The 23,233-nt window shown below is 40.2% G+C and overlaps 1 protein-coding gene across 1 annotated transcript; it reads left to right on the top strand.

Annotated features, from left to right (window-relative positions):
* The first annotated feature begins 2,856 nt into the window (after positions 1–2,856).
* EXOG (exo/endonuclease G) lies at positions 2,857–22,326 on the top strand. The gene is made up of 6 exons (XM_079301700.1): positions 2,857–3,029; positions 4,088–4,237; positions 5,402–5,541; positions 7,274–7,350; positions 10,311–10,425; positions 20,919–22,326. The coding sequence occupies exons 1-6, from the start codon at positions 2,882–2,884 to the stop codon at positions 21,378–21,380; spliced, it is 1,092 nt and encodes a 363-aa protein (XP_079157826.1). The 5' UTR covers positions 2,857–2,881; the 3' UTR covers positions 21,381–22,326.
* Positions 22,327–23,233: the final 907 nt, after the last annotated feature.

Raw genomic sequence — 23,233 nt, 5'->3', positions numbered from 1 at the left:
TCACCTGTTAATATTTTCACATTCGTCCTTAAGTTTGACAACTTTTGTACTGTAAAGTTGACTTAAGTACAGTTTGATGTCAATTCTTGTGGAAAGAGCTTTCTGCATGTAACATTAGATGCATACAGTTAAACAACACAGCATAGTACAAAAACTCACAGGAAAATGTTTTGGCACCAGCAGGAAGAAATCTCACCCTAACCATTTGTCATTTTAAAACCATCCTATTGTAAGTTTTACCAGCTACTTCTAAATTTGTGCTTTATTTAAAGAAATAAAATAAAAATCCTAAGACTTGTCTAGCGTAGTGAAATATGTGTATATCAGTTTTAGGATAAATAGCTAAGTCTTATTACGCTGTGTTACTTAACTTGTATATATAGAGTATACATAAGAGTTTGCAGTAACCTGTTTCTCCAGGATTTCCAGTTGGAATGGATTTAAACTCAAACTATGAGATTAAATGATTTAGAAGATTGCAGAATAAACTGAGTGTAAATTACAGGAAGCTCTATCAGATGGTGAAATAATTTTTAAAGAGTCTTTTGGTCCTTGGCTCAAATTCACTAAGTACTGTTTGTATACCAAGATATGTGAAATGTAAATGTTGTAGGTTATATTTCACTCTTGTAGCTATAAAAATGTAGAACAGAGATAGCTTGTACTACTGAGTTAACAAAAGTTATACTAAAGTATCCTGTTAAAGAAAAAAGTATAGAGAGTTAAGCTCGTTGCTGTAACCCCTTTTGGATTGAAGTGTGCTGATTTTTTATATATGTACATTTTATATATATATATTCTGGACAAGTATACATATATAAAATGTATGTATAAAATGGCCTAATGCAGACATCCATTGTATTGCAGTTATGAAATGAAGACATTTTGGAAAGAACATTGTATCATAGTTCATGAATTTGCAGTGGATCTTTGTTCCTTTTTACTGTGGTATTTTAGAAATGAGTCTCAAGTTTGAAATTAGATCTGCCAAGTTGGAGTTTTGCTGCTTCAGCTTTGCACTGGGTGTCTGAATAAACCAGTATGAATGTAGTATTTGCCCTGTGTGAAGCAGCTACACCCCAACAGATAGGAGGAAAAAAACCTAGAAAGAACTATTTCAAGTTTATCTTTTTGTATATGAAAATAAACAGTAAATTACAAATAACTGTTTCCCTCATTGGTGTGATATTAAAACTCATTGTTATTTTATTATCTTTGGCATCTAGCTGGAGGATTTCCTTCTTCATAGTTGAATGTTTTTGATATTTCAATGGCATTTCTGCTGTCCAAAATCCCTAAAAAGTCCCTGCAGAGGCATAGCTGAGGCCTGCTCTACTACCCATCACTCGCAAACAGTTCCAAAAAGAAGTGGGAGTTATCTTAAATTCACAGAATCATAGAATGGTTTGGGTTGGAAGAGACTTTAAAGCTCATCCAATTCCAGCTGCCCTGCTAAGGGTCACCTTCCACTAGACCAGGTTGCTCCAATCCCCATCCAATCTGACCTTGAACACCACCAGAGATGGGACATCCAAAACATCTCAGGCCAACCTCTGTCCCATGATTACTATTATTATTATCAATTATTATTTAACTGCCTATTATTTAATTGCTCTTTTGAGTGTGTTGCCTCTTCTGGTGCATTGCTAAACTGATCCTTTTGTTTGTTTGTTTTTTTAAAGAAAATTGCCTCTAGCTTGGTGCTGGGTTGAAAATGCTTGGTGTGGAGATGTATGAGGCAAATATGAATATTAGCAGGCATTTGGGAGGGAAAAATAGTAATAATCAGGCTGGTGGTTTTCCTGAAAAGAAGCCCAATGTAACATCACCCTATATTGGCTGAAGCCAACCCCACACCAAAATCTTCTTGTTCAGCCTGGAGAAGATACTGGGGAGATCTTCTGGTGACCTTCCAGACCCTAAAAGGGACTTATAAGAAAGATGAGGACAAACTTTTCAACAAGGCTTGTTGTGATAGGACAAGGGGGGATGGTTTAAAACTGAAAGAGGGTTGATTTAAATTAGATGTAAGAAATGTTTTACAATGTGGGTGGTGTGGCACTGGCACAGGCTGCCCAGAGAGGTGCTGGATTCCTCGTCCCTGGAAACATCCAAGGTCAGCTTGGATGGGGGTCTGAGCAACCTGGTCTGGTTGAAGGTGTCCCTGGTCATTGCAGAGGGGTTGGACTCTCACAGAATCACTGAATTGTTTGGGATGCTCTGGAAGGATCCTCTGGGGACCACCCAGTCCTGCCAAGGCAGCATCACCTGGAGCAGGTGATGCAGGAACGTGTCCAGGTGGGTTTGGAATGACTCCAGAGAGGGAAATCCATGACCTCCCTGATCCAGGGCTCTGCCACCCTCAGTGTAAAAAGTTCTTCCTCATGCTGAGGTGAAATTTCTTTGTGTTTTAGTTTGTGGCCATTGCTTCTCATCCAGTCGCTGGGCACTACGGAAAAGTCCAGCACAGTCCCCTTGGCACCCACCTTTGAGATATTTAAATGTGATATTGAGATCTCGCAGTCTTCTCTAGACTGAACAGCCCCAGCTCCCGCAGTCTCTCCTCATAAGGGAATTGAGATTTTTGCTCTCCAGCAGAAGACTTTAAAGATCCTTTCTGACCCGAACCGTCCTACGATCCGATGACTCAGTGACCCTTTACGCTTGGAGCCCGCGGTGATCGCTCCCAGCTGAGCTGGATGGGGGCAGTTTAGCCACCTCAGTCCCTGCAGTCCCCGTGAGGGCACTAGTTTTATTTTCTAAGGCCGGCAGGCTGATCCCCTCACGGAGGCGGTGCCGCCATGGCGCCCGCAGCGCGGTGCCGTGAGGGGGCGCTGCGGGGCCGCGCCCGCCCCTTCCCTCCCTCCCTCCCGCCGCCGCCATGGCGGCTCTGCCCCGCCACCGCCGCTTCCTCGGCGGCTTCGTCTGCGGGGCCGCGGCCGGGGCCGCCGCCTCCTGCTGGGCTGCGTGGCGGCTCCTCCGCAGCCAGAGCCAGCCGGAGCCGGGCCCCGGGCGGGCTGCGGCACAGGGTAAGAGCCGCGGGTGTGGGGACGGCGGCCCGGAGTCCCGCAGCCCCTTCTGTCCCTAAACTCTCTCCTTCTCCTCAGAAGAGCCTTTTCCCTCCTTCCCCCATTCCCGGAATGCCCAAATGCTGCCGGGACATCCTGGGCTCCCCCAGGACCTGCGCCGGGCTGAGCGGGGAGGTTATTTGGGGATGCTGAGCTGTAGCTTGTGATTAAACGCGCTTCCCTTTGCGCCTCCTCACAGCCGAGTGCTGGTGGCAGGAGAGGAATGTGTGCTTAGTTTTAAACACGCATTTTGGGTCAGACCATAACTAAATTTCAGCTGTTGCTGCCCTGGGTCAGCCGAGGCTCGTTCATCAAGTGTGGGGTGTGCTGGGTGAGATCTTTGGGGCTCCTGAGGGAGTGAATGGTTTTCTCCGCAGCCTCAAGGCTTTAAAAGTACCGGATTGTTGGAAAGCAGAGGAAGAATGGCTCTAAAAACATGTGTTGCTGTTGGACAGATGGCTGGAGAATGAACAAGACAGTAAGATGGATGTAAATATTCCTCCATGAGAAAAATTATTGCTTGTTAAAAAAAAATTAAAAATAATCCAGTGAAAGTTTTATTCATTCAGCAGAGTTTAAATGCTCCCAGTGAGGGCAGGACTTGATTGTGCCCAACTTCTAAATCTCAGTTTGTGAGGAATTTGATTTCCTGCTCCAAAGGGTGAAATGTATGTGTTGATCTCCTGTGTCTGTAATTCCTTGTGTCTGTTATGTCCCTAAACATCTCAGAGCTTTTTTTTCTGTATTTTCTTCTGCCTTCTGTAGGCGTTAGAATAGATAGATGAGTTAGGCCTAGACCTGACATCCTCATGTTAAAACATGATGAGAACCACAACTATTTTGGCAGATGAGATTTTCACTGGATAGCTCTCTTAATATTTTTTAGATCTTAGTTGTGGCTGTAACCTCAAATAACTCCCTATACAGTAAGTTTACACCCACTGAGATTTTTTTTTTTAATTGTCCTGTTTATGATCACATTTCATCTTTGGATGGTTTTCTGTTTATTTTTTCCTTAGAACCAATAGAAGAGGCTCTGCTGGAAAGATATGGATTTCCTGAGGCTGGAACAGAGACCAGATGTTACACAAATCATGCTCTGTCTTATGATCAGGCAAAACGGGTTCCTAGATGGGTGATTGAGCACCTTTCAAAACAAAAGATGCTGGGTATGTAGGGGTTCATTTCCTTACATTTGTGATGCTCTGAATGGGTTTTGCTTCTCACAGAAGATAGACCTTGGAGAAGTCAGGGAGAAAAGTCCTATAGTGATCTCTGAGAGAGAAGCTCAACTTGCCTTTTTATAACACAAATGGAGAGAAGATGAAACGATGAATATTAACTTTTCCATACTTGAGTTGCAGCTGCAAAGTTGCTGGAGTGCATAAAAATGGCTCCAGCTTCTTCAGTAGTGGAGTTAATTCTGAGGTCTAGTTTATGTCAGTGGAGTCAATGCCAGTGGTAGCCAGAGCTTTTAATGGACAGATCTTAGAGATTTGCTCAGAATGGGAAAATGTCCATTTGTGACATAAAAGCTGAGCAAAGGGCATCAACAATTGTTCAGAGCTAGATGGGGCATTACCTCTTCAGTGCAGCCATTATTTACTCTGGTACAGTTCTTACACTCTCTCCCCTGTTCTTTATGCAAGACAGAGGCTCAGTGATTTTTTTGCTGTCAGTGGGGAGTGAAATATGAGTGGTATACAGTCATTGTAAATTAAGTTTATAGCATTAGTTCAGATTTTATAAAGCAGATTATTAGTAATGGAGGTTACCATGTAATTATAAAATGTTTTATGAAAGCAATAGTCCTCTAAGTACATCTTAATCACTGTCTTCAAATTACCTTTCAAAATTAAAAGCAAGATCTTGAAAACGTTGTGACCAACCCCTAAGTAGCATCATTGATCCCACTTCTTTCTGAGAAGAAAACCGTAATTTCAGGCTTATTTTCAAGTGGGTCTTAACAGCTGAATTGTTAAAATGTTTTCCAAATAATCAGATACAACTAGGCTAAAAGTTGAAATTAAGCATTTTGAGGCATTCAGTTCTGATTTATGTCTGTAGCCCCTTGAGATTTGAGGCAGACTGTCTTGTTTGGGAAAGACTGAAAAGTCATGATCTAAAAATCCATATATTTTATTGCTAAGTAAGAAAAATATTTCAAACACGTGGCAGAAAGAACTTATCATTGCCTGTAAATGAGATGTACAGATTTCAGGTTAATGTACTGAATGCTTAAGCATGGGTCATCTGGCAAGGTATGACAGAATTAGATCTTTTTGCTGTGATGGTTTCATGATAATCTGACCATTTAGTGTGTCGTTCTTCAGGTGATGCAGATAGAAGGCACTGTAAGTTCAGACCAGACCCTAACATCCCTCTGATGTTCAGTGCTGTCAATGAAGACTACCTTGGCAGTGGATGGTCACGAGGACACATGGCACCAGCAGGAGATAACAAATTTTCAACAGTAGGACTTTTTTCTCCCATCTTTTCAATTTGTGTTTGTCAGTTGGAAAGGATCAAAAGACCCTTAGAAGCAATGTGCAGTGTTCCTTTTGCAGTTTGTTTTGAGGTGGAACATTATTGAGGCCCAGAGCTGGATTTGGAGTCTATTCCTGAGTCAGGTCTATTCCTGACTGAGCAGTGGAGGATGCTCTCACAGTCTGCTTCAGGCATCTAAATCAGGTGCATGCTCTGATGACATACCTCTCCATTAAATCACACCTACATCAGCTTGTTTGGCAGAGATGATGTCTTGAAGTGTGGTGTTAAGGAAGTCTTCTTACATGCCACATTTTCTACCTGTAAAATGAAGATGATAACCTTCACCAAGAAAACCCTGAAAGTCTTCAAAGCACAGTTAGAGGGAGACAGGGACAATGATGTCATTGTGGCCAGCAGCTGCTGAGATATTTAAGGCTGGATTGGGCAAAGCAAAGATGCTGTTAAGTACTGTTCTGTATTGGCAAGGGGATTGCCTGGATGATTTAAAAGGCTTTTTCCTTTCTTGCAATGTGTGTGAGGTAAATTAGACTCTTTTGCCATAGTTCTTTCAGTCTATAAAATGTCTTCACCTGCCATTTATTCAAGCTGTAAGAGAAAAATGTCTTAATGCCTTGGCTGACTTACAAAACAGCCTTGAATTTATTGGATCCTCTTGTGAAATGTGCCTAATGCAGCAATTTGTTAATTAAGAAGCAGTTTGAATTTGTATTTCTCCAGGCACATAGTATTCAGTGTGGTGGAGTGACAGCACAGTGGCATGTGGTAAATGAAAGAATCAGTAGTTTTATTTATATTGGAATTGTCTTTGTTGTTATTTATCTCTGATATCTGGGGAGTTTTTGCTGGTGAGCTCCCTGTGCACAGAGATCCTGGACCTGGCTTGAAGTGCAGTGAGATGATACATTCTTTCAAATACAGGATGATAAAAATGGAATTTCACTGTCTAATTTTTGGAGGTAGTGTTTACTCATTGTCCTAAAGAGTTCTGTCAGTCCCATCACTTTGCAATAGCAGTATGTGAAAAATATTGACAAATGCAGGACCTGGGAAAACTCTGGATTAAGATCTTGCAATTTTTTCTCTCTGTATTTCCCTGCATATGTCTAGGGTTTTAACACCAGGTCCTTCACCTCTAGAGGTGTGTGAGCTTCTGTTCAGAGATGTTTATGACACTTCTACAAGATGAAATTAAGCAGATATATGGATGTTTGACTATTATGGTCTCATAATAATTTCACTGCCTGTATGTTATGTATGTGTAAAATATTGATGAGTATATCTAATAAAACTTTTTCTTGTAAAGGAAAGAAAAAATTAGCCATTAGCAGTCAAATAAATGAAAAGCATGCTTGAAAGTGTCCTTCCCATTCAAAATGAAAAATGACTAATTGCTTTTAAAGACATTACCAAACTGACACTGAGTGACAGTAATTCCTGTGCCTCTAGAATTGGACATTCTGTTTCTGTGCTGTTTCTGCCTGGGGAAAAAAGTAGATTACTTTGCAAGGATTCCACCTCAATTGTGCACCTCTTAATCCAAAATAAATAAATCTGATTTTGATTTTTCTGATTTTCTGTATTAATAGATGTTAAAATTAAACGAGGAATGAGATTCTGATCCACAAACTGCTAAAATGTGTCTTCAGCTCATGAATGTTTCAGTGCAATTATATTCTTTTTCTTTCTCTATGCAGAGAGCTATGGCTGAAACGTTTTATCTGTCAAACATTGTGCCTCAGAATTACGAAAATAATGCTGGGTTTTGGAACAGGTGAGAAATTACTTGTAAGTAAACTAAGTGAAAAATACCAGGCAGCAGCATAAATCAAAAATGCTTTATTTTTAAAGGTTCTTCACATCCAGGTATTTTAGAGGAGTGTATCTGTAGAGGTCATAGGAGCTTTTTCTGACATGAAAGGCAGCTCAGTCCTCTCAGTGAAGGAACAGTATAACGACTACTTCAGTTCTTCATTCAGTCCAACTGCGTAGGACATTTATTTAAAATAGACAAAATTATTTTTTTCTGGCTCATGTGAGGCAAAAGTACCAGGCTTAACTGTCCTTAAGGAAGTTTCAGCAAAGCAAGGAGAGAGTTTAGATCTTCCTCAAAGAAGCACCTGCAGTGTGAGAGTATTCCCATGTCTGTGTGTGGAAGTTGGTTCCCTTTGAGTTGGAGAGCTGAGCACTCCCCACTGAGCTGTCACTGCTTCAGGGCTGAGGTGTTCCTTCAGGTCCTGGCTCCCCAGGAGCAGCCAGGCAGGATCTCTGTCACTTGTGAGTGCTGACTGCATCCACTTTGAGGTGGTGTGGTTGATAAATTTAAACTTGCTTCATGTAAGATTTTTATTCTTCCCTTCCCTTGAGCAGAGAACTTAGTAAAAGTAGCATTCATCCAGTGCTTCTTGCATAGGACTTACAGAATGTGAAGGCTCAGAAACAGGAGGGGAAAATGATAGATTTTTCATGGTTCAGTCAAGGGAAGGTCAGCAAAATTATATAAAGTGTTGTAATAAAAGTCCATCAAAACTGCATCATCATTCATCTGCACACTGCTTTCCTGTTTTACAAGAATGTGTATAAAATCAGATGAGCCATTCAGTAAGGTTATACTGTTTTATAGACAAATAAAATGCAATAACATTTTAAGAGGGGTTTTTTTCTGATTTTAATAACTCAAGTGTTTGAGCATAAATTTTCCTTGCACCAAAGCTAGGCATTTGTACCAGTTCAGGGTAGGGAAACCCTTTGTTTCCCTTAAACAGGATCTCTTCCTAAACAGGAAATCATGGGATGTATTTGAAAATTTCCTCTAGCACTATCAACCCTGCAATTTAAGCAATTAATGCCACTTTTTTACAACCCCAGCACCCTCTTTCCAGAGTTTAAATGCATGAAAAAGACATTGATGCCATTTTTTTTGCCAGTCATTTCTTTAATAATAAATATTTTGAAGGATACTGTATTTCACATATGTTGTATCCTTTCTTAGCTCCAATATTCTCTTCCATTCTCTTATTTTAATTGCTTCTTGACTTGCCTTCTGAGCTGCAGGCAAGCAATGGAGCTTAGTCAGTATAAGTGTGTGTTGTTTTTCTAAAGTGATGTTTGCCCTCCTGCCTTGTGTTTTTGCTGGTTTCCCAGTTCCAGCTCTGGTAGTAGCCTGACTGTGAGTCAGTTTCATTTGCCAGCCCAGTTAAAAACTGATTCTTGTTTTGTTTTGCTTGGTTATGTTTCTGCCAGATTAGAAAATTGGATCAACTTGGAAGATGGATTAGGACTGGTCAGATGTGACAGACAAGGGGAGCAGTAGGAAAGGGGAGAGCAGGACTATGATCATCCAGCAAGCTCTTAATAGTAAAGTCCTGGACTGGCTCTGTGGCATGTTCTAACTCCACCTTAATATTACTCATTCTCTTCTAACTGATATTGAACTGTTTTCTGCCTTGAGTGTGATTTCATGGTCACTGCAATCTCTGCCATGAAAAGCAGATTTTATTATTATTATTTAGCTGCATTTATTTCCATTCTTTACAGGTGATGTTTGTCTTGCCCTGCCATGAGACAGCCTGAGGAGCTGGGCTGCTTGGAAGCAAAGCTGGTGGCAATAGGAAAAGAATTCACTTGTAGTCAATGCTTCTGTATATCTCATGAAGAAAGGGCTCATTCTTGCACATTCTCATTTGTGTGGCTCATTCTTGCTGATTTAACTCATTAACCCAGCACCAGAAAAAAATACTGATTTTGTTTAGGGTTGTTGGCAGATGAAGAATGTTCAAGTGGCCCAAGGGGGAGGTTGAGGAGCAGGAATTAGAGAAGGGGATGAAACCTTCCCCTTTCAGAGGCAGCCAGATTACCTGGGATAATGTGGTTAATACTTCTCTGTCCATTTGTGTGAACTGCAACTCTTACCTTTGTGGAGGACCAGTGCTTGCTCACTGTATGTGATTTCTGTAACAAAGATCAAAGATGTGCCATAATCATGAAATTACAGATTTATTTGGATTGGAAGGGACCTTAAATATCACCTAGCTCCAACCCCCTTGCCATGGTCATGGACACCTTCCCCTAGGTCAGATTGCTCAAAGCCCCATCCAGCCTGGCCTGGTTAATCTTTTGTTTTCTGTAAAACAGGTGTGATCCAGAAGACTTCTTATTTGAGAGATATTATATGCTGTAAACTGAATCAATTTAAAAAGCAAAAATGCAGTAGCATTTCTGGAGTTGCTACTTTATTTATGAACAGTGTTATATCTATTAAAAAAATAGAGTTAATGAAAATGGCACACACAAACTTTCTCAGTACTTTGAACTATAGAAAGAACTGTGTTGCAGGACTTTGATTCCTTGGGGAGAAACACATAAATCCAATAATATGATAAAACCTTTCAAAGTAAAAATGCCTCAGCTTGCTGTTTAGAACAATTCTATTTTTCTAATCCCAGGTGACCACCAACAGTATATTTCTAGTGTCAAGTGTGGGTGTAAGCAGAGAACTCAGTTATTTAGACATGTGCTAAGGCTGCAAAAACCACTTTCAGATGTGTGCAGTAACATGTCTGCTTGTAAATAAATGAACCTCTTTTACACAGGACAAATGGGGAGCAAGAGTTGGACCTACATTTTACCTTGTTTGCCTTGTGAATCTGGAAGAGTGCTCCCTTCCCTTCACAGTGTGTCTCAAAGATGAAATCTTCCCAACTGACTTTCCCTTATCTGACAAATATGTTCCAGAATGGAAATGTACTGTCGGGAATTGACTGAGAGATTTGAAGATGTTTGGGTTGTTTCTGGACCTCTTACCTTGCCTCAAACAAATGATGATGGAAAGAAGAGTGTTACTTATCAGGTATGTATATGTGTAGCTGGGATAGTAGTGCAGTAGTAATTATTTATTTAAAATCTATATCATAACTTGATAAAAGTTGGGCATCTTAGTACAGCCAAAATGTATAAAATATTCAATACTTATTGGGACAAGATTAGCAGAAATGTTACATCTTGCCTGTACATGAAAAAGCATAATTTTAAAATAATTTGTTTATTTATAAAGATCTATTTCATGTCCATAGTCAGCAGTAGAGCTGTTTATCCAGTTCAAGTCAGTGTGCTAATGCACAGACATCAATCCATTTCTTCATGTGCTTTAGAAACAGTGGAATGCAGAGGTACTGTGAGCCTCTCAAAACTCTACAGGGTGTTGGACTGCCAGTGCTCTGTTAATTTCACAAGCAGTTGTTTGCTGCTGCACCATAGGCATCACCTGGATGAGGCCTTGCAGCTGAGATTGTGAGCATGCCAGAGTCACTTGGAATACCTCACTCTAGTGCAGTGTAATCACTGCTCAGTGGTACTGCTAAACTTCTTTTAGCCCCCTGTTTTTATTACCTGCTTAAAATACTCAGAAGATTTACCATGCACAGTCTGTAGAAACCATCACTGTCAGACAGATGGGACAGGCTATGAAGTTGAGAGGTGAATTTATTGTTACTCACCCAGACTTCCTCTTAGCAGGCTTGTGTTTAGACATCTGCAAGGTTTGAGCATAGCAAGTTACTCAGGGGAGTGTTACCTTCTGCCCCCACTGCAATGAGATATTATTGCTATTTGTAGTTGCAGATGAAAGCTGGCATAATGCAAATAATAAATGCTGCATTTTGCACCTCTTGAAAAAACACTTTTCCATGAAAATAACAACTGCAGCTTCAGCTTGTGAGCAATTCAGTTTCCAACCAGTTCTCTGAGGAGCAATGAATGAGCTTGCCAAAACAGCCCCCTGTTTTGGAGGGATGAGAGAGAGGGAGAGATATTCAATTTCAGCACTGGCTTGTTCAGCAGTAAGAGTTAGGCACTATTTCTCCTTTATAAATACACAGCTGATTTCCATTTGGTTGAACTTGGAACTTGGTCATGACAGAACATAATTTTTCCCATTTGTTTTTACCTTTTTACTTTTCAAGAAACTGTCCCTTATGTCCCCAGCCACACATCAAACCTGTCACAAAATCACAGCTTTAAATTTGGGTTTGTTTTTTCTGGGGAGAGTTATGCTTAAAGTGCAGTAGTAGACAGATACCTTCTTCATGCTTAGTGGCAGTTCCAAACTTCAGCTCTCACCACATCTTTGTGAGGGAGGTGATCATTTTTCAAGTGAATAAATAAGCCATGGTTAAAGGACATGACCAATGCCAGATGATAAATTAGTGATTCCAGATGATAAATCAGTGCTGATGACTGTCAGATCCTTCCACAAAATGCTTGATTACCCAGTAATCAATAGAAATAGAATATATAGCAATAGAAATAGCAATGGAAAACCATCCACACTGGGTTTACTGGCCTTGTTTTGTACTGCTGTAGAAAGATTGAGGCAGCACACAGAGTAATCCAGTGCCTCCTGGTGACAGCATGAGATCTGTCCAAAAGCACATAGCTGGGAGCAGGAGAGAGATGTTCCCTCTCAACAATCTTCAAATGAGCATTTGGCTTCCTGTCACTCAGAATGGTACAGAGTTCTCCAGGCTTGCACATGGATTGCTGGCATTTGCTTCCTTGTAGCTGTCAGGATATTGCATTTATTTTTCATCCTTAAAAAATATATTCATCTTACATGGCAAAGAATTAAAAATCCAGAGTTGACTTGAACATTTTATAAGTGGGAGTAATTTCCAGGAAGAAGTTAAATCATCTATCAGTTGCATCTGTCAATGGCTTCACTTTAATCTTGCTCATCTTTTTCTTGTTCTTCTCTAGAGAAAAGTGTTTGCTTAGAAGAGGAAGATTGCATTTTCTAAAAAATGACTGTCGGTCTCAGTCTTGGTTTTGTAATGTAAATTTTAGTATTCCACAGGTAAAAATCAGAGCAGACACTGCACCTTACTGGCTTTATTCAAAATAACTTGGTATCTGGATACAGAGGTGAAATAATAGTGGCACAAAATGGCCATGCTGTTGTGATTGTCATCTCTTTCTGTTCTTGCCTTTTGTCTTTGTCATCTTTGGGTTTGATGACAGCACAGATCTTTTAGGAATGTTCTACCAATTTTGGTCTTACTATCAACTGAAGTTCAGTGTGGGATTGAAAATGGTGAAGTGATTGTGTTCCTGTTTGTGTGTCACCACTTGTTCACATTCACAAATCCTTCTACTCAGCTTCCTACAGTGAGATTCATTATGTAAATTGATTTTTATTTAAGTATAGATAATGCTGTCTCCAGGTAGGAAAAGTAAAGTAATGTTTTTGTAGGTTTGTTTGTTTGTTTGTTTAAAATACTAAATTGTTTGATTTGGGTCCTCTAAATAAATACAGGCTGAGAGTGTTGGGGTTTTTTAATTTTAAAATCTCTTCATGATTGCTGAAGTTTTTGTGCTTTGCATTGCAGTTATACTTTGAAGAGACTTCAAAGTGGAGTGGTGGTTTTTTTTTTTTTGTTTTTGTTTATTTGTTTTTCTTTCTTTTATCAACACATACACTTAGAGGAGGAAACACAAGGTGTCAAAGCACTGGAGAGAAGTTCTTTTCAAACAGACACCTTGGATATAATTGCAATCATTGCCATTGATTTCAGTAGTCTGGGATTCTGCCCCTGAAGGAAGAGCACTGAGGGTTGTGAAGGGAAAGTGTCTCTTAGCTGCCTTTCAGAGTGAACTCAGCAGAGTTCACACAAATGACTTCAGACTGAAAGGGGTTTTAGTCCTCATTGTTTGGGTATGAGGAGCTGATGTGAGAAGATAGCCTTTCCTTTGTCTGTGCTGCTCAAGGAGAAGTGCTCAGTACAGAGGAGAGTGCTGAAAACTCACAACCTGTAATCTGCCAATGCCTCTGTTCAGGCTCAGCTCCTCTCTAGTGTTTTTGCTGTCTCAGACTAGAGCTGTGAAAAGGAAAGAAACCACAGATGTGCTACAGTGAATGTGTTTGCACTGATTTGTTTCAGATCCTGTCTTCAATCTCAGTTTCCTTATTTTTGGCTAAAGGAGTGGTGAAATATGTATCCATGGTTTTACATGCTGATGTTTCAAACATCCAAAAAGTTTATTTTTAGATCACTACAGAGGAGAAACAGAGCATGGTCGTGGCTTTGTTCCCAGTTCCTGCTTGGACTCTGGTACCATTTGCTCTTTAATTCCAGAAAGGGAATTAACCTTGAACTCCTTAGATGCCAGCATTGTTCTATCTATTGGCTGAACTTGTGGTATCCTCAGATATGTTCTGTCATTTCATCTGTCTCCAGTGGAGATTTTTATTGCAAAGGGTGGATTGATGACTGTGCTTGGTATCTGAAAAACATATTTTGAGAATATATGTAGAATAGAATGCCAACAGGAAAAATCTGTTCTGTGTCATTGGAGAGGCAGATGCAGGTTTTTCATCTTTGTCCAGATCAAATCAAAATGACATTGTCTTGTTTTATACATTACTGCTCTCCAGTGACTGTCACTTTAGTGATTTTCCTCTGTCAGTAGATCTGGGGTTTGAAATACAAATTTTGCAATAATGAACTATACAGCATGCTCAGAGCTCCACCCTTCCCATTCCCAAGAACATCCTAGTGAGTGCTAATTTTAGAAGAATCAGCTTGGCTGGGAAATGAAAATATAGTTTAGATAATATTTTGTTTGTTGTTTGAAAAAGACATTTTATTTACTTTTTACTGATACACAAGGTTCATACTGGAATTGTGTTTGCTGTTTAATTTTCTAAATTGAATCACCAGAGAGGCACAATAACCATTCCAGAAGGCACAGTTGTCATTTCTGTCTGTGACACATAACTAGGAAACAAATTGCACCTCTCAAATATAAGGTGGTACTTCATGGTTTTATCCAGTTAACTTTCAGAACTGGTAGAGGTTGTGTCCTACTAAGATACTAGGAGAAGGAATGCTTGTTGAAGCAGGAAATAACTTTGGGAACTATTCTTTGTTGTCTGCTCCAAGTGGTCCCAAGGCTACAGAGATGATTACTGGATGTAGGTCCATTATAGATGTCCCATAAACTTTATGCAAAGGGTTCAATCTTAGATCAGCTGGTGCAAGCCACCAGAGCTCTGCCAGCCCTCAGCTGAGATGTGAGGTACAAATGAATGGAATAGACACTGGGTTAAGGTGGGAGGAGAGACACTGAAAGGGCAGGAGAGATTAATTGTGATTGCTTTTATTTAGCACTGTACCCATCCTGAAGGTTGTGCTGATATAGGAAAAAGGATGTTAAGGACTGTGGTGGATTACTTTTTAAGTAACCTAAGTAGATTCTGTGGAAGTAGTAGTCTATCATGTAAATACAGTTTATTACATACATAATACATATCTACACCCTTTTTGTTAAAGAGAAATAAAAAGGGATTAGGGCATATGTCTTTTAATGTCATAACTGTATTCAGGAACAGCTTTTTTTTTTACCATCTCTTATTTTTTTTTTCCTTCCTTTTTTAGGATTGCCAAATGATTTGGCAATAGCATCAGACCAGCCACAACAAATTAAATTTTCCTGAAGTACATATATTTGCATGTTGGAGTGCTTGGCTGTGCAGATTGTTATTATGATTTTTATCTGTAGTGTTTTCTGGTTTGTGTGTTGCTAGGTCTGCTTTCACACCCCTCAGTTCTTCTCAGTGCCATCTGATAGAGCTCTCTCAAATATTGGGGGAAAACACTCTTGGCAGAATCAGTGCTGCCTAACAAACCCAGAAGGAACTTGAGTGAAGGCAGTTAATGCTGTCACAATGATCGAGTAAATAAAGTTACACTGATAGTAAAATAAATGTAGTGTACTGCCAGAAAGTCTTTTTTTGTACAGAATTCAGTATCAAATGAAAATACAGCTCTGGGTTGTCAAATGTGGGATCACATCAGCAGGAATGATGTTTTATCTCCAGTGAAATACCTGATGGACCTGGCCAGTATCATGCTTGGGGGACAGGAATGATTCCTGGAATTCTGTCCACCAAGAAATGTGGTGGAGGTGTTAATTTTGCTACTGCCAGGTGTAGAGGAAGGACTCTGGCACAAGGAACTGGGTGTGATCCTTATCAGACAGTTCTGTTTGTAATTCTGGCTCAGTTCTAAACTTGGGTTAGAACTTCACAGAAAGTGAAGAAACAGTTACTGGAGTGTCAAGGGAATTTCTGGAGCTGACATTTTAAAGTATTTGATGGTGGTACTGCCTGATGCAAGGACTCTTCAGTGTGTGCTGGTGGTTAAGGCATGATTGAGTGTGATTTCTGTTTGCCAGGTTCTGAGAGAATCACAGATAATTGACAATCCAGAGCTGCCTCTCCCTGATGAAGGGCTCCTTATCCCCTCTGCTGATTCTGTGCAGGGTGGATTTCCAGTCTCTAGTCACTAGGTGGCAAAATACCACTTTTGGATTCATGAGCCCTTTCTTTTAAAAATGATCTGTACTCTTGCAGAGGATGATAATTTTTTTGCAGTCTGGGAAGCTGCAAATTTTCATGTAAAATGAAAATTTGATAACATTGATTTGTGTTTAAAATTTCCAGTAATAGTAACATTGTGTTTTCTTCTCATATAATCTCAACTGTTCTGCCTTTACACTCCTTATATTCCTTTTCACTTGCTCATGGAGTTTTCTGTCTCATAAACTCCAAACTGACATTTTTAGGGACTGCCTTGTATTTATCTGATTACTGCCATGGAGGTGGCATTAATTAATGGCAGGTGCTTAAACTTACCCTAGATGCCATTAGCAAATGTCTTCATAATTTATTTTGATACCTAAGGACTCCACTGATATTACCAAATTTGCTTCCAGTGTTTTTAAATCTGCAACCAAGAACAGGATTTGTCCAAAACTGGGAGGAGAGCCAATCTTAAGACAAATCCTCCTCCAGTGACTTGGCTGTGAGAGTGAATTTATCAAAGTTCTCTGAATTCTCTCTGCTTTAAGAGATGTTCTACCCTTATCTGTCCCTGTGAACTCTTTGGGTTTCTTTTTCAACTGCTTATCAACACGTTTTTTTTTTGTTTTAGTGATGTGTAAACATCTCTGAATGTCAGGAATTGCACACATTTTAATGGCCTGTCCTCATGACAGCTGCCCATGTTTAATTGGGCTTTGAGAAGAATAACAAATTCACACACACTTGTGGAATGTCAGGAACAATGTCAATAATCATAGAAAAATAATAACCACTGCTCTGAAAATGACATTATGATGATTTTACATTATTAGGAGATACCAGTTCAGTCAAAGGAGCAAAAATGAAAGGAATAAGTAGCTGCAAAAATTTAGGGCAATGCACATTTTTACATTGAACTGATATAGACAGAAAAGCATCTGAAATTTCACATTGGTTTCCCAAATGATGATGGGAAAGAAATATATTAATTGCTATAAAAAGAAGGCTTTTAGCTTGAGTGCCTTTTTTTTTTTTTTCATATTAGGAGCCTGTTGAAAATTCAGAAGATTAAGCAAAATTTTATAGCAATAGCAAAATGGGAATTTTCAAAGGATTGCACAAAAATTTGCCTTGTGGGCTGTTACCAGCATGGTGTGAATACATGTGGGACAGCAGTGATTTCAACAGGCCATTGCTGGATTTTCTTGCTTCTATGGGAGCACAAAATTCCTTTTAGAATCACAGATACTCTTCAAAAACTGCAGATAGACAGGCACAAATCAAAGTCAACATCTGTGCATGGATAATCTTGAACCATTTTCCATCCTGTTACAATATGCTCTCTGCCAGTCAAAGCACTGAGATAAATGGGATGGTGCAGATCTGGAGAGTGATTGAGGCTGCTGAAGTTTGGGAAGAAAATCCTCTAGGTGGCAATAGGAAATGGAATTCTGGAGTTTGTTTTTCCTCTTTTCTATTCCAAACTTCACTTTTGCAGGGTCATACTTTACTTCTTTCCCTGGCATCTGAGCTGGTGAAGAGGCAAGTCTAAGGAAACATTTCTCTGCAGCTTCTTTATTTACTCCCATAAAACAGCAAAGTGTGGGATATTACAGGGAGCAATGGTGGAAATACTTTGCCATGCTCCAGAACTGCATTTCCTTTTTTTTAACAGAAATCATTGGGTCACACTGCAGAAATTACTGGTGATGAATCCTTGTGCATGGTTCACTTAACTGCTAAACTTCAGAAAAAAATATTTCTTCTCAGTCATGCATATTTACTCTGTCAGAGAAATCAGGCACTGGCCTTTGATGGTGTTCTTTCCCAACAGAATTAGCTGGGGATAGAACTTTAATGCCTTGTTTTGAGTAAGGAAGGGACACCTGTGGTCTCTGGCAGTTTGGCAGGCTAAAGATGGTTTTAACCACTTGAACAGTGTTAGCACTTAGTAAAGTTGTTGCAGTAGTAGTTTGCTGCTGAGAAATTTCAGAGAAATTGGTATGAAGCTTGTGCACTGCTTAAATTTTATTTAAATTCACAAAAGAGAGTTTACATGGAACTGAAAGGATATAAATTACACATCTGACTATTACAATGTATGGAGTTGAATTTTGATCTGCATTTCTCAAAAGGCCAGCACTTCCTTCATTTTGAACTAGTCCTCTTTGTTTGTTCTCCTTTCTCTTTCCTGGGTGCCCATAAATGTGCATTATTTTGCATAGAATATATATATTTGCATAATATTACATAAGCACTGGGTCTGTTTTCCCTTAACACCCACTTCAGGCATTCAGCATTTCCATCTCATACCTAACTGTTTTGTGTGCAGCTCTATTCATTCCCCAGCCTCTTTATCCACCCACTCAGCCCTCAGCCTCCATCCCCAGCTCCCTCAGCTCTCTCCACATGCATTCATTCACCTGTTTGTTTTATGTATTCCATACATTCCATTAGGTACCCCCCTAACTGGAGATCTTGTGCAGCTCCATCTGTGTGCTTGCTCTTCCTCTGGTCTTTTATGCACCACAATGATGGGATGTGGATGTGTGTGGGAGGTTTGCAGAAGGAGGGAGCTGAGCTGAGGAGGACCTGGTGGCATATCCATGGATTTGGAGTGGGAAAAGTGTGCAGAGAGGCCTGGAAAAGGCCATGCTGCACAGGAATGCTGCAGGTCAGGAGATTGTTGGTCCAGGGAGATGCTGAGGGCTGGGGTTTAGCCTCACTACTGCCTTCTCTCAGGAGGCTACAGCCTCTCCCTCCTCTTCCTCACCTTCCTCCCTGCCCTAGGAATGTGCAGGGGGTGGGATTGCAGTGCAGGCTCTGCAAGCTGCCTGCTCCAGGGGAGAAAAGGAGCCCCAGCCTCCTGCCCTTGGCTGTGTCATCACTGGGCTACTGGGTGAATATGGAAATATGAACACCTTACTCTCCCCTTCAGGGAATTTCTTGGCTCCCTCCCTCTCACTCCCAGTATTTTGCAGGTCCTCCCTAGCTCAAGTGCCACTGATCTCCAATAGGTTAAAACTCCCAGCAGCATTCATTTTATAATTCAGTGTTAACAGATACAACAGCATTTTCCTGCATTGGTTTCAGTACATTATAGCATTACCTGTGCATCAGTCAGTTTTGGTTATTTATGGTGCTGGTCCTGGGGAGTTCTAGCTCTGGTTTCCATACACAGAATGCTAAATGCAAAGTGCTTTGACACCCAGGAGCTCTCTTTTCCCTATCAGCACATCTGTCATCTTTGAAAAGGAGAGGAGATTTGGCATAAGGCATTTATTTCTTAACCAGTGTCAGTGGCTGTTTGATGTCTAGGCAGAGTATTACTTAGAAGAAGGTTAGTGGCTTAACCATGATAATTTTTTTTAAAAAGCAAACCAAATAATCTACCCCCCCTCAAAAAATCAAAACCCAACCAAAAAAAAAAACCCCACAACAAGAACAAACACACCAAAAACCACACAAAATCCCATCCCCCCAAAAAACCCAAACAATCAAAAAAGTTTAAACTACAGCAAAACTATTAAATAGTCTAGTTTAGGGCAAGGGAGGAAAGTATTTTAGAAATCTAAGAGCATGTGTTTTCCAGAAACAGGAGTAATGTTTCTACTATGTTATTGCACAAAACATGAAAAACATTTATCAGAATTTTCCCTTTCTCCTGAAGGTACTTTCTCTGGTTTTTATCTAACCAGTAAGACTTTAGGGCCAATCATTTAAAAAATTGGCAACAGAGGTAGAGGACACAAATCACTGAAAGAATTTGTAACTGAAATTTAATTAATTGTTGGAATAGACCAGCATGAACCTTGGTTCAGTAGCCACAGGCAAAATTGAATTTAAAAAATATATTTTTGTTTGCAGAAGGGCTGAATACTCAGAAAAAAAGCATACATAGGAAGTGTTTATTATGTGATTGAGTTAAACTCAGTATATGAGTGGACAAGGCATGTCTGAACTCCTGACACTGGATTAGTTTGTAAAATATTTTTAATTAATGTGATAAATACCTGCTTTCCCTGAAATGGTATTTTAACTGTATCTAACAAAAGCTGTCAAAAAAATCCAAACCAATCAGTCCTTGCTTTTGCAAGTATTGCAAATCCTGAAACAGCACCAAATTACTGGATTTTATGTACAGAAAAAAATGCCTTTGTAGTTTTTGTAAGGGATCTGCATCTTTTTCTTCTGTTACAGTTAGAATAAAAGCATGGATTTGAGAAGAGTACTTACAGAAGGGTTATGCAAAACTCAGATTTCCATGTGTGAGCCTGTTACACTCTTAAGATGACAGATTCAGTTCAGCAATAGAGAAGAAACAAAAAAGCTGAATTCAGTGCATGCATGAGCATAACTTACTGAGTCCTAGAGAGATTACATTTGAGAATACACCATCCAAATTCCCTTGTATTCCCTTGGAGTTATCCCTGGGGTGGGGCCTGCTGTGTGCATGTGAGTGTGAGACTTCAACACTCCTGACCCTCTTGGATCCTGGTCTGAGGGACACAGGGGGAAACCCAACATGCACAAGCACTGAGGTTGGATTGTAAGGAATTTATGGAAGAAATAGGTGCATTTTCTTTGGATAGAAGATACTGAGTCACTGAATGTTCTTTATATCTGGATCGCCTCAAAAAATGCTTAATTAGGTAAAGTAGCTTTTAAATGCTACCTGGGTGTGGTAGAGAAAATATAGAAGAAATATAGAATATATAGAGAAAAAATAAATGACAGACAGTAACTTAGAGTTGATTTGAAATGTGTGTTCAAACCTCTGTGATTTGGAGAGGTCAGGAACTTCTATTGTATAAGTTACTGTAGTTACAAAAATGAGAGGGGCTCCAGAGAGAGGGAACATGAAGGTGAGGTTAGGGACATGGTTCAGTGCTGGATTAATGATCGCACTTGATAATTTTAAAGGTCTTTTCCAACCAAAACAGCTGTATGATGCTGTATCTGTAACAGTCCTTTCCTTTTGGCAGGTAATTGGGAAGGATGATGTGGCTGTCCCATCCCACCTGTACAAGGTGATCCTGGCCAGGCGCAGCAGGACATCCTCAGAGCCCCTGGTGCTGGGAGCTTTCGTGGTGCCCAACCACCCCATCGGCTTCAGCCACCAGCTCACCGACTTCCAGGTCAGCCTTGAAGACCTGGAAAGAATGTCAGGCTTAGTTTTCTTCCCCCAGGTGGACAAGAGCAAGGATGTTAAGGATATCTGTGAGGTGGACAGCTGCAGGCTGCTGGGCTGGGAGGAGTTCAGGCTGTACGTCGCCGGCCGCAGAGTGCGCAGCGCCCGCACGCTGGCCCGGCTGCAGAGAGCCATGGCAGAGTTACAGGAGGCAGGCATCCAGCCTGATGAGCACCTCCTGAAGCTTTACAAGGAGAAAGAGGAGGAGCTGCTGCAGGAAAAGCCAGTGGCAGCTAGAGAGGGGAGAGCTGGCTGAGTGTGCAGGAAGTTGTATGGCTTTTTGGAAAAAGAGGGACTGAAAGCAAACATGGAGACAAGGGCTCCTGGAATCGTCCTTTTTTGAGCTGTGAAAACAATAAAGAAATATCTGGAAGCTAATGGGTTTGCAATGATGCTCATTCTTGTGTAGAAATGTGATTTGCTGCACTGCTTAAGGCATGGGAAGTACAAATGACCCCTTTGTGGCCTGAGTAGATCACTGGACCTCCAGGAAAACAGTAATCACTGTTTTCCACCTGAGACATCAGACTTGGGGTTTGTGTAGAGTCCCTTCTAGGAATATCACAAAAAATAGACAGTAGACACCTTGGGAGTACAACTGGAACATGTTCAAATGGAATTCCACCCACAAATGTCTCTAACTGCAATGCTGGAGAAGCAATTGTACTTTCTGGAATATTTTGAAAATTAAATAAATTAAGAAATATTTCATTTAACACTTCTATTGAAGACATGTAAGACATAATGTGGCCTTCTCTTAGTTATATTAACTAAAACCTCTACTGATCTTGTGTGCTTTGGATATTTCAGCATGTCAGGAACTCACAATTATTGTCATTTGTGACAAACTTACTCCATCATGTATAATTCTGCAATTTTTTGGTAAGAAAACCCCAATAGAACTAAAGTTTAGTCAAGTGCCTACCAGTGTAGTTTTCCCAAATTACTGTAAGCTTAATATTTAATTTTCACCACTAAGTTTGGATAAACATGTTTTCTTGCATATTGTTTGATTTCAGAGGTGAGCAATACTTTGGTTGTCATAGTCACTAACTGGCTTTTTTCTCATCATCTGCCTTTGGACTATAAACTGTACAACAAAACTTGTATTTTGACTGAAAATGCATTTCCAGTTCTTTTTTCAGTGACAGCTGATGCTTATCAGATTTGCATCTACTTGGAAGATTAAATGAATATTTTTTCATTAGTTTTGTACTTTATTTGTGCAACTTATTGTGACTTGTATGCTCTTACATCTTACATCTAGAAAGAGAGTAAAATCTGGAAATATTCAGATTTTTTTTTTTGATGGTGAGAACTGATAGACATTTTTGTGCCATAAAAACACCTTCAGTAGTTTTCACATGGAAGAAGGGTCATGTAGTGCCTGGCTGAATTGGGCTGTTTTCATAAAGGATGAATCAGGAGCATTATTTGGATGCTGTGAATCATCAGCTGGGGGTTCTAAGAGCTCTGTAGTTTCCTTCTCTGCTCAGTTGCACTATCCCAAAGCAGATCACTTCATACAGTAAGCTGTGGTTCCCATGACACTTTTGTGTTTGCCAAGAACATGTACTCAAAATCCAGACATTTAAATCCAGAGAAATGTCACTAGCTAAGGACATCATAAAACTGCTCACATGAATTAGTGAGAAATTGGGTGAAATCGTGACAGAATGTTTGCTCATTTCGATTTTAGCCCAGAATTGTGGTTGTAAATCCTATCAGATGGAACAGAAGCAGCAAATTGCAAAACAAGAAGCCACATTTCCCTTTGCAGAGTGTGCAGAGGGGGGTTGCCTGGAGTAACAAAATGCCAAATTCTTCCTGTGCCCCTTGGTGATCCACTGAGTGTTTCACTGGAGTCCAGGCAGCATTTGGCCACTGCCATGGTGTCACCCTTGGAAACAGGTACCTGGTCATTGCCCTTTGCATTCTCTTTCCCCCCATTCTTTGAATTATTTACATTTTTTTTTAGTTCAGCCTTCCACCTTCCTTTTCAGCTGAGAGGTTACAGATCTGCCCTGTGGTGCTCACACACCCATGGGTGGCTGAAACAGCTCTCAGTGCTGCAGATTTGTGTCCAACCATTGCAAAAACCTGCCTTGG

Source organism: Erithacus rubecula (genome assembly GCF_903797595.1).
Source record: "Erithacus rubecula genome assembly, chromosome: 3".
NCBI lineage: Eukaryota > Metazoa > Chordata > Aves > Passeriformes > Muscicapidae > Erithacus > Erithacus rubecula.
This window is presented reverse-complemented; position numbering and strand designations above follow the sequence as displayed.

What these genes read in the sequence shown, in the direction of transcription:
- EXOG (XM_079301700.1), top strand. Translation starts at nt 2,882, where the DNA reads ATGGCGGCTCTGCCCCGCCACCGCCGCTTCCTCGGCGGCTTCGTCTGC. An exon ending in CGGGCGGGCTGCGGCACAGG is followed by an intron (nt 3,030 to 4,087) that starts GTAAGAGCCGCG and finishes TTTTTTCCTTAG; the next exon opens with AACCAATAGAAGAGGCTCTG. An exon ending in AATGCTGGGTTTTGGAACAG is followed by an intron (nt 7,351 to 10,310) that starts GTGAGAAATTAC and finishes AATATGTTCCAG; the next exon opens with AATGGAAATGTACTGTCGGG.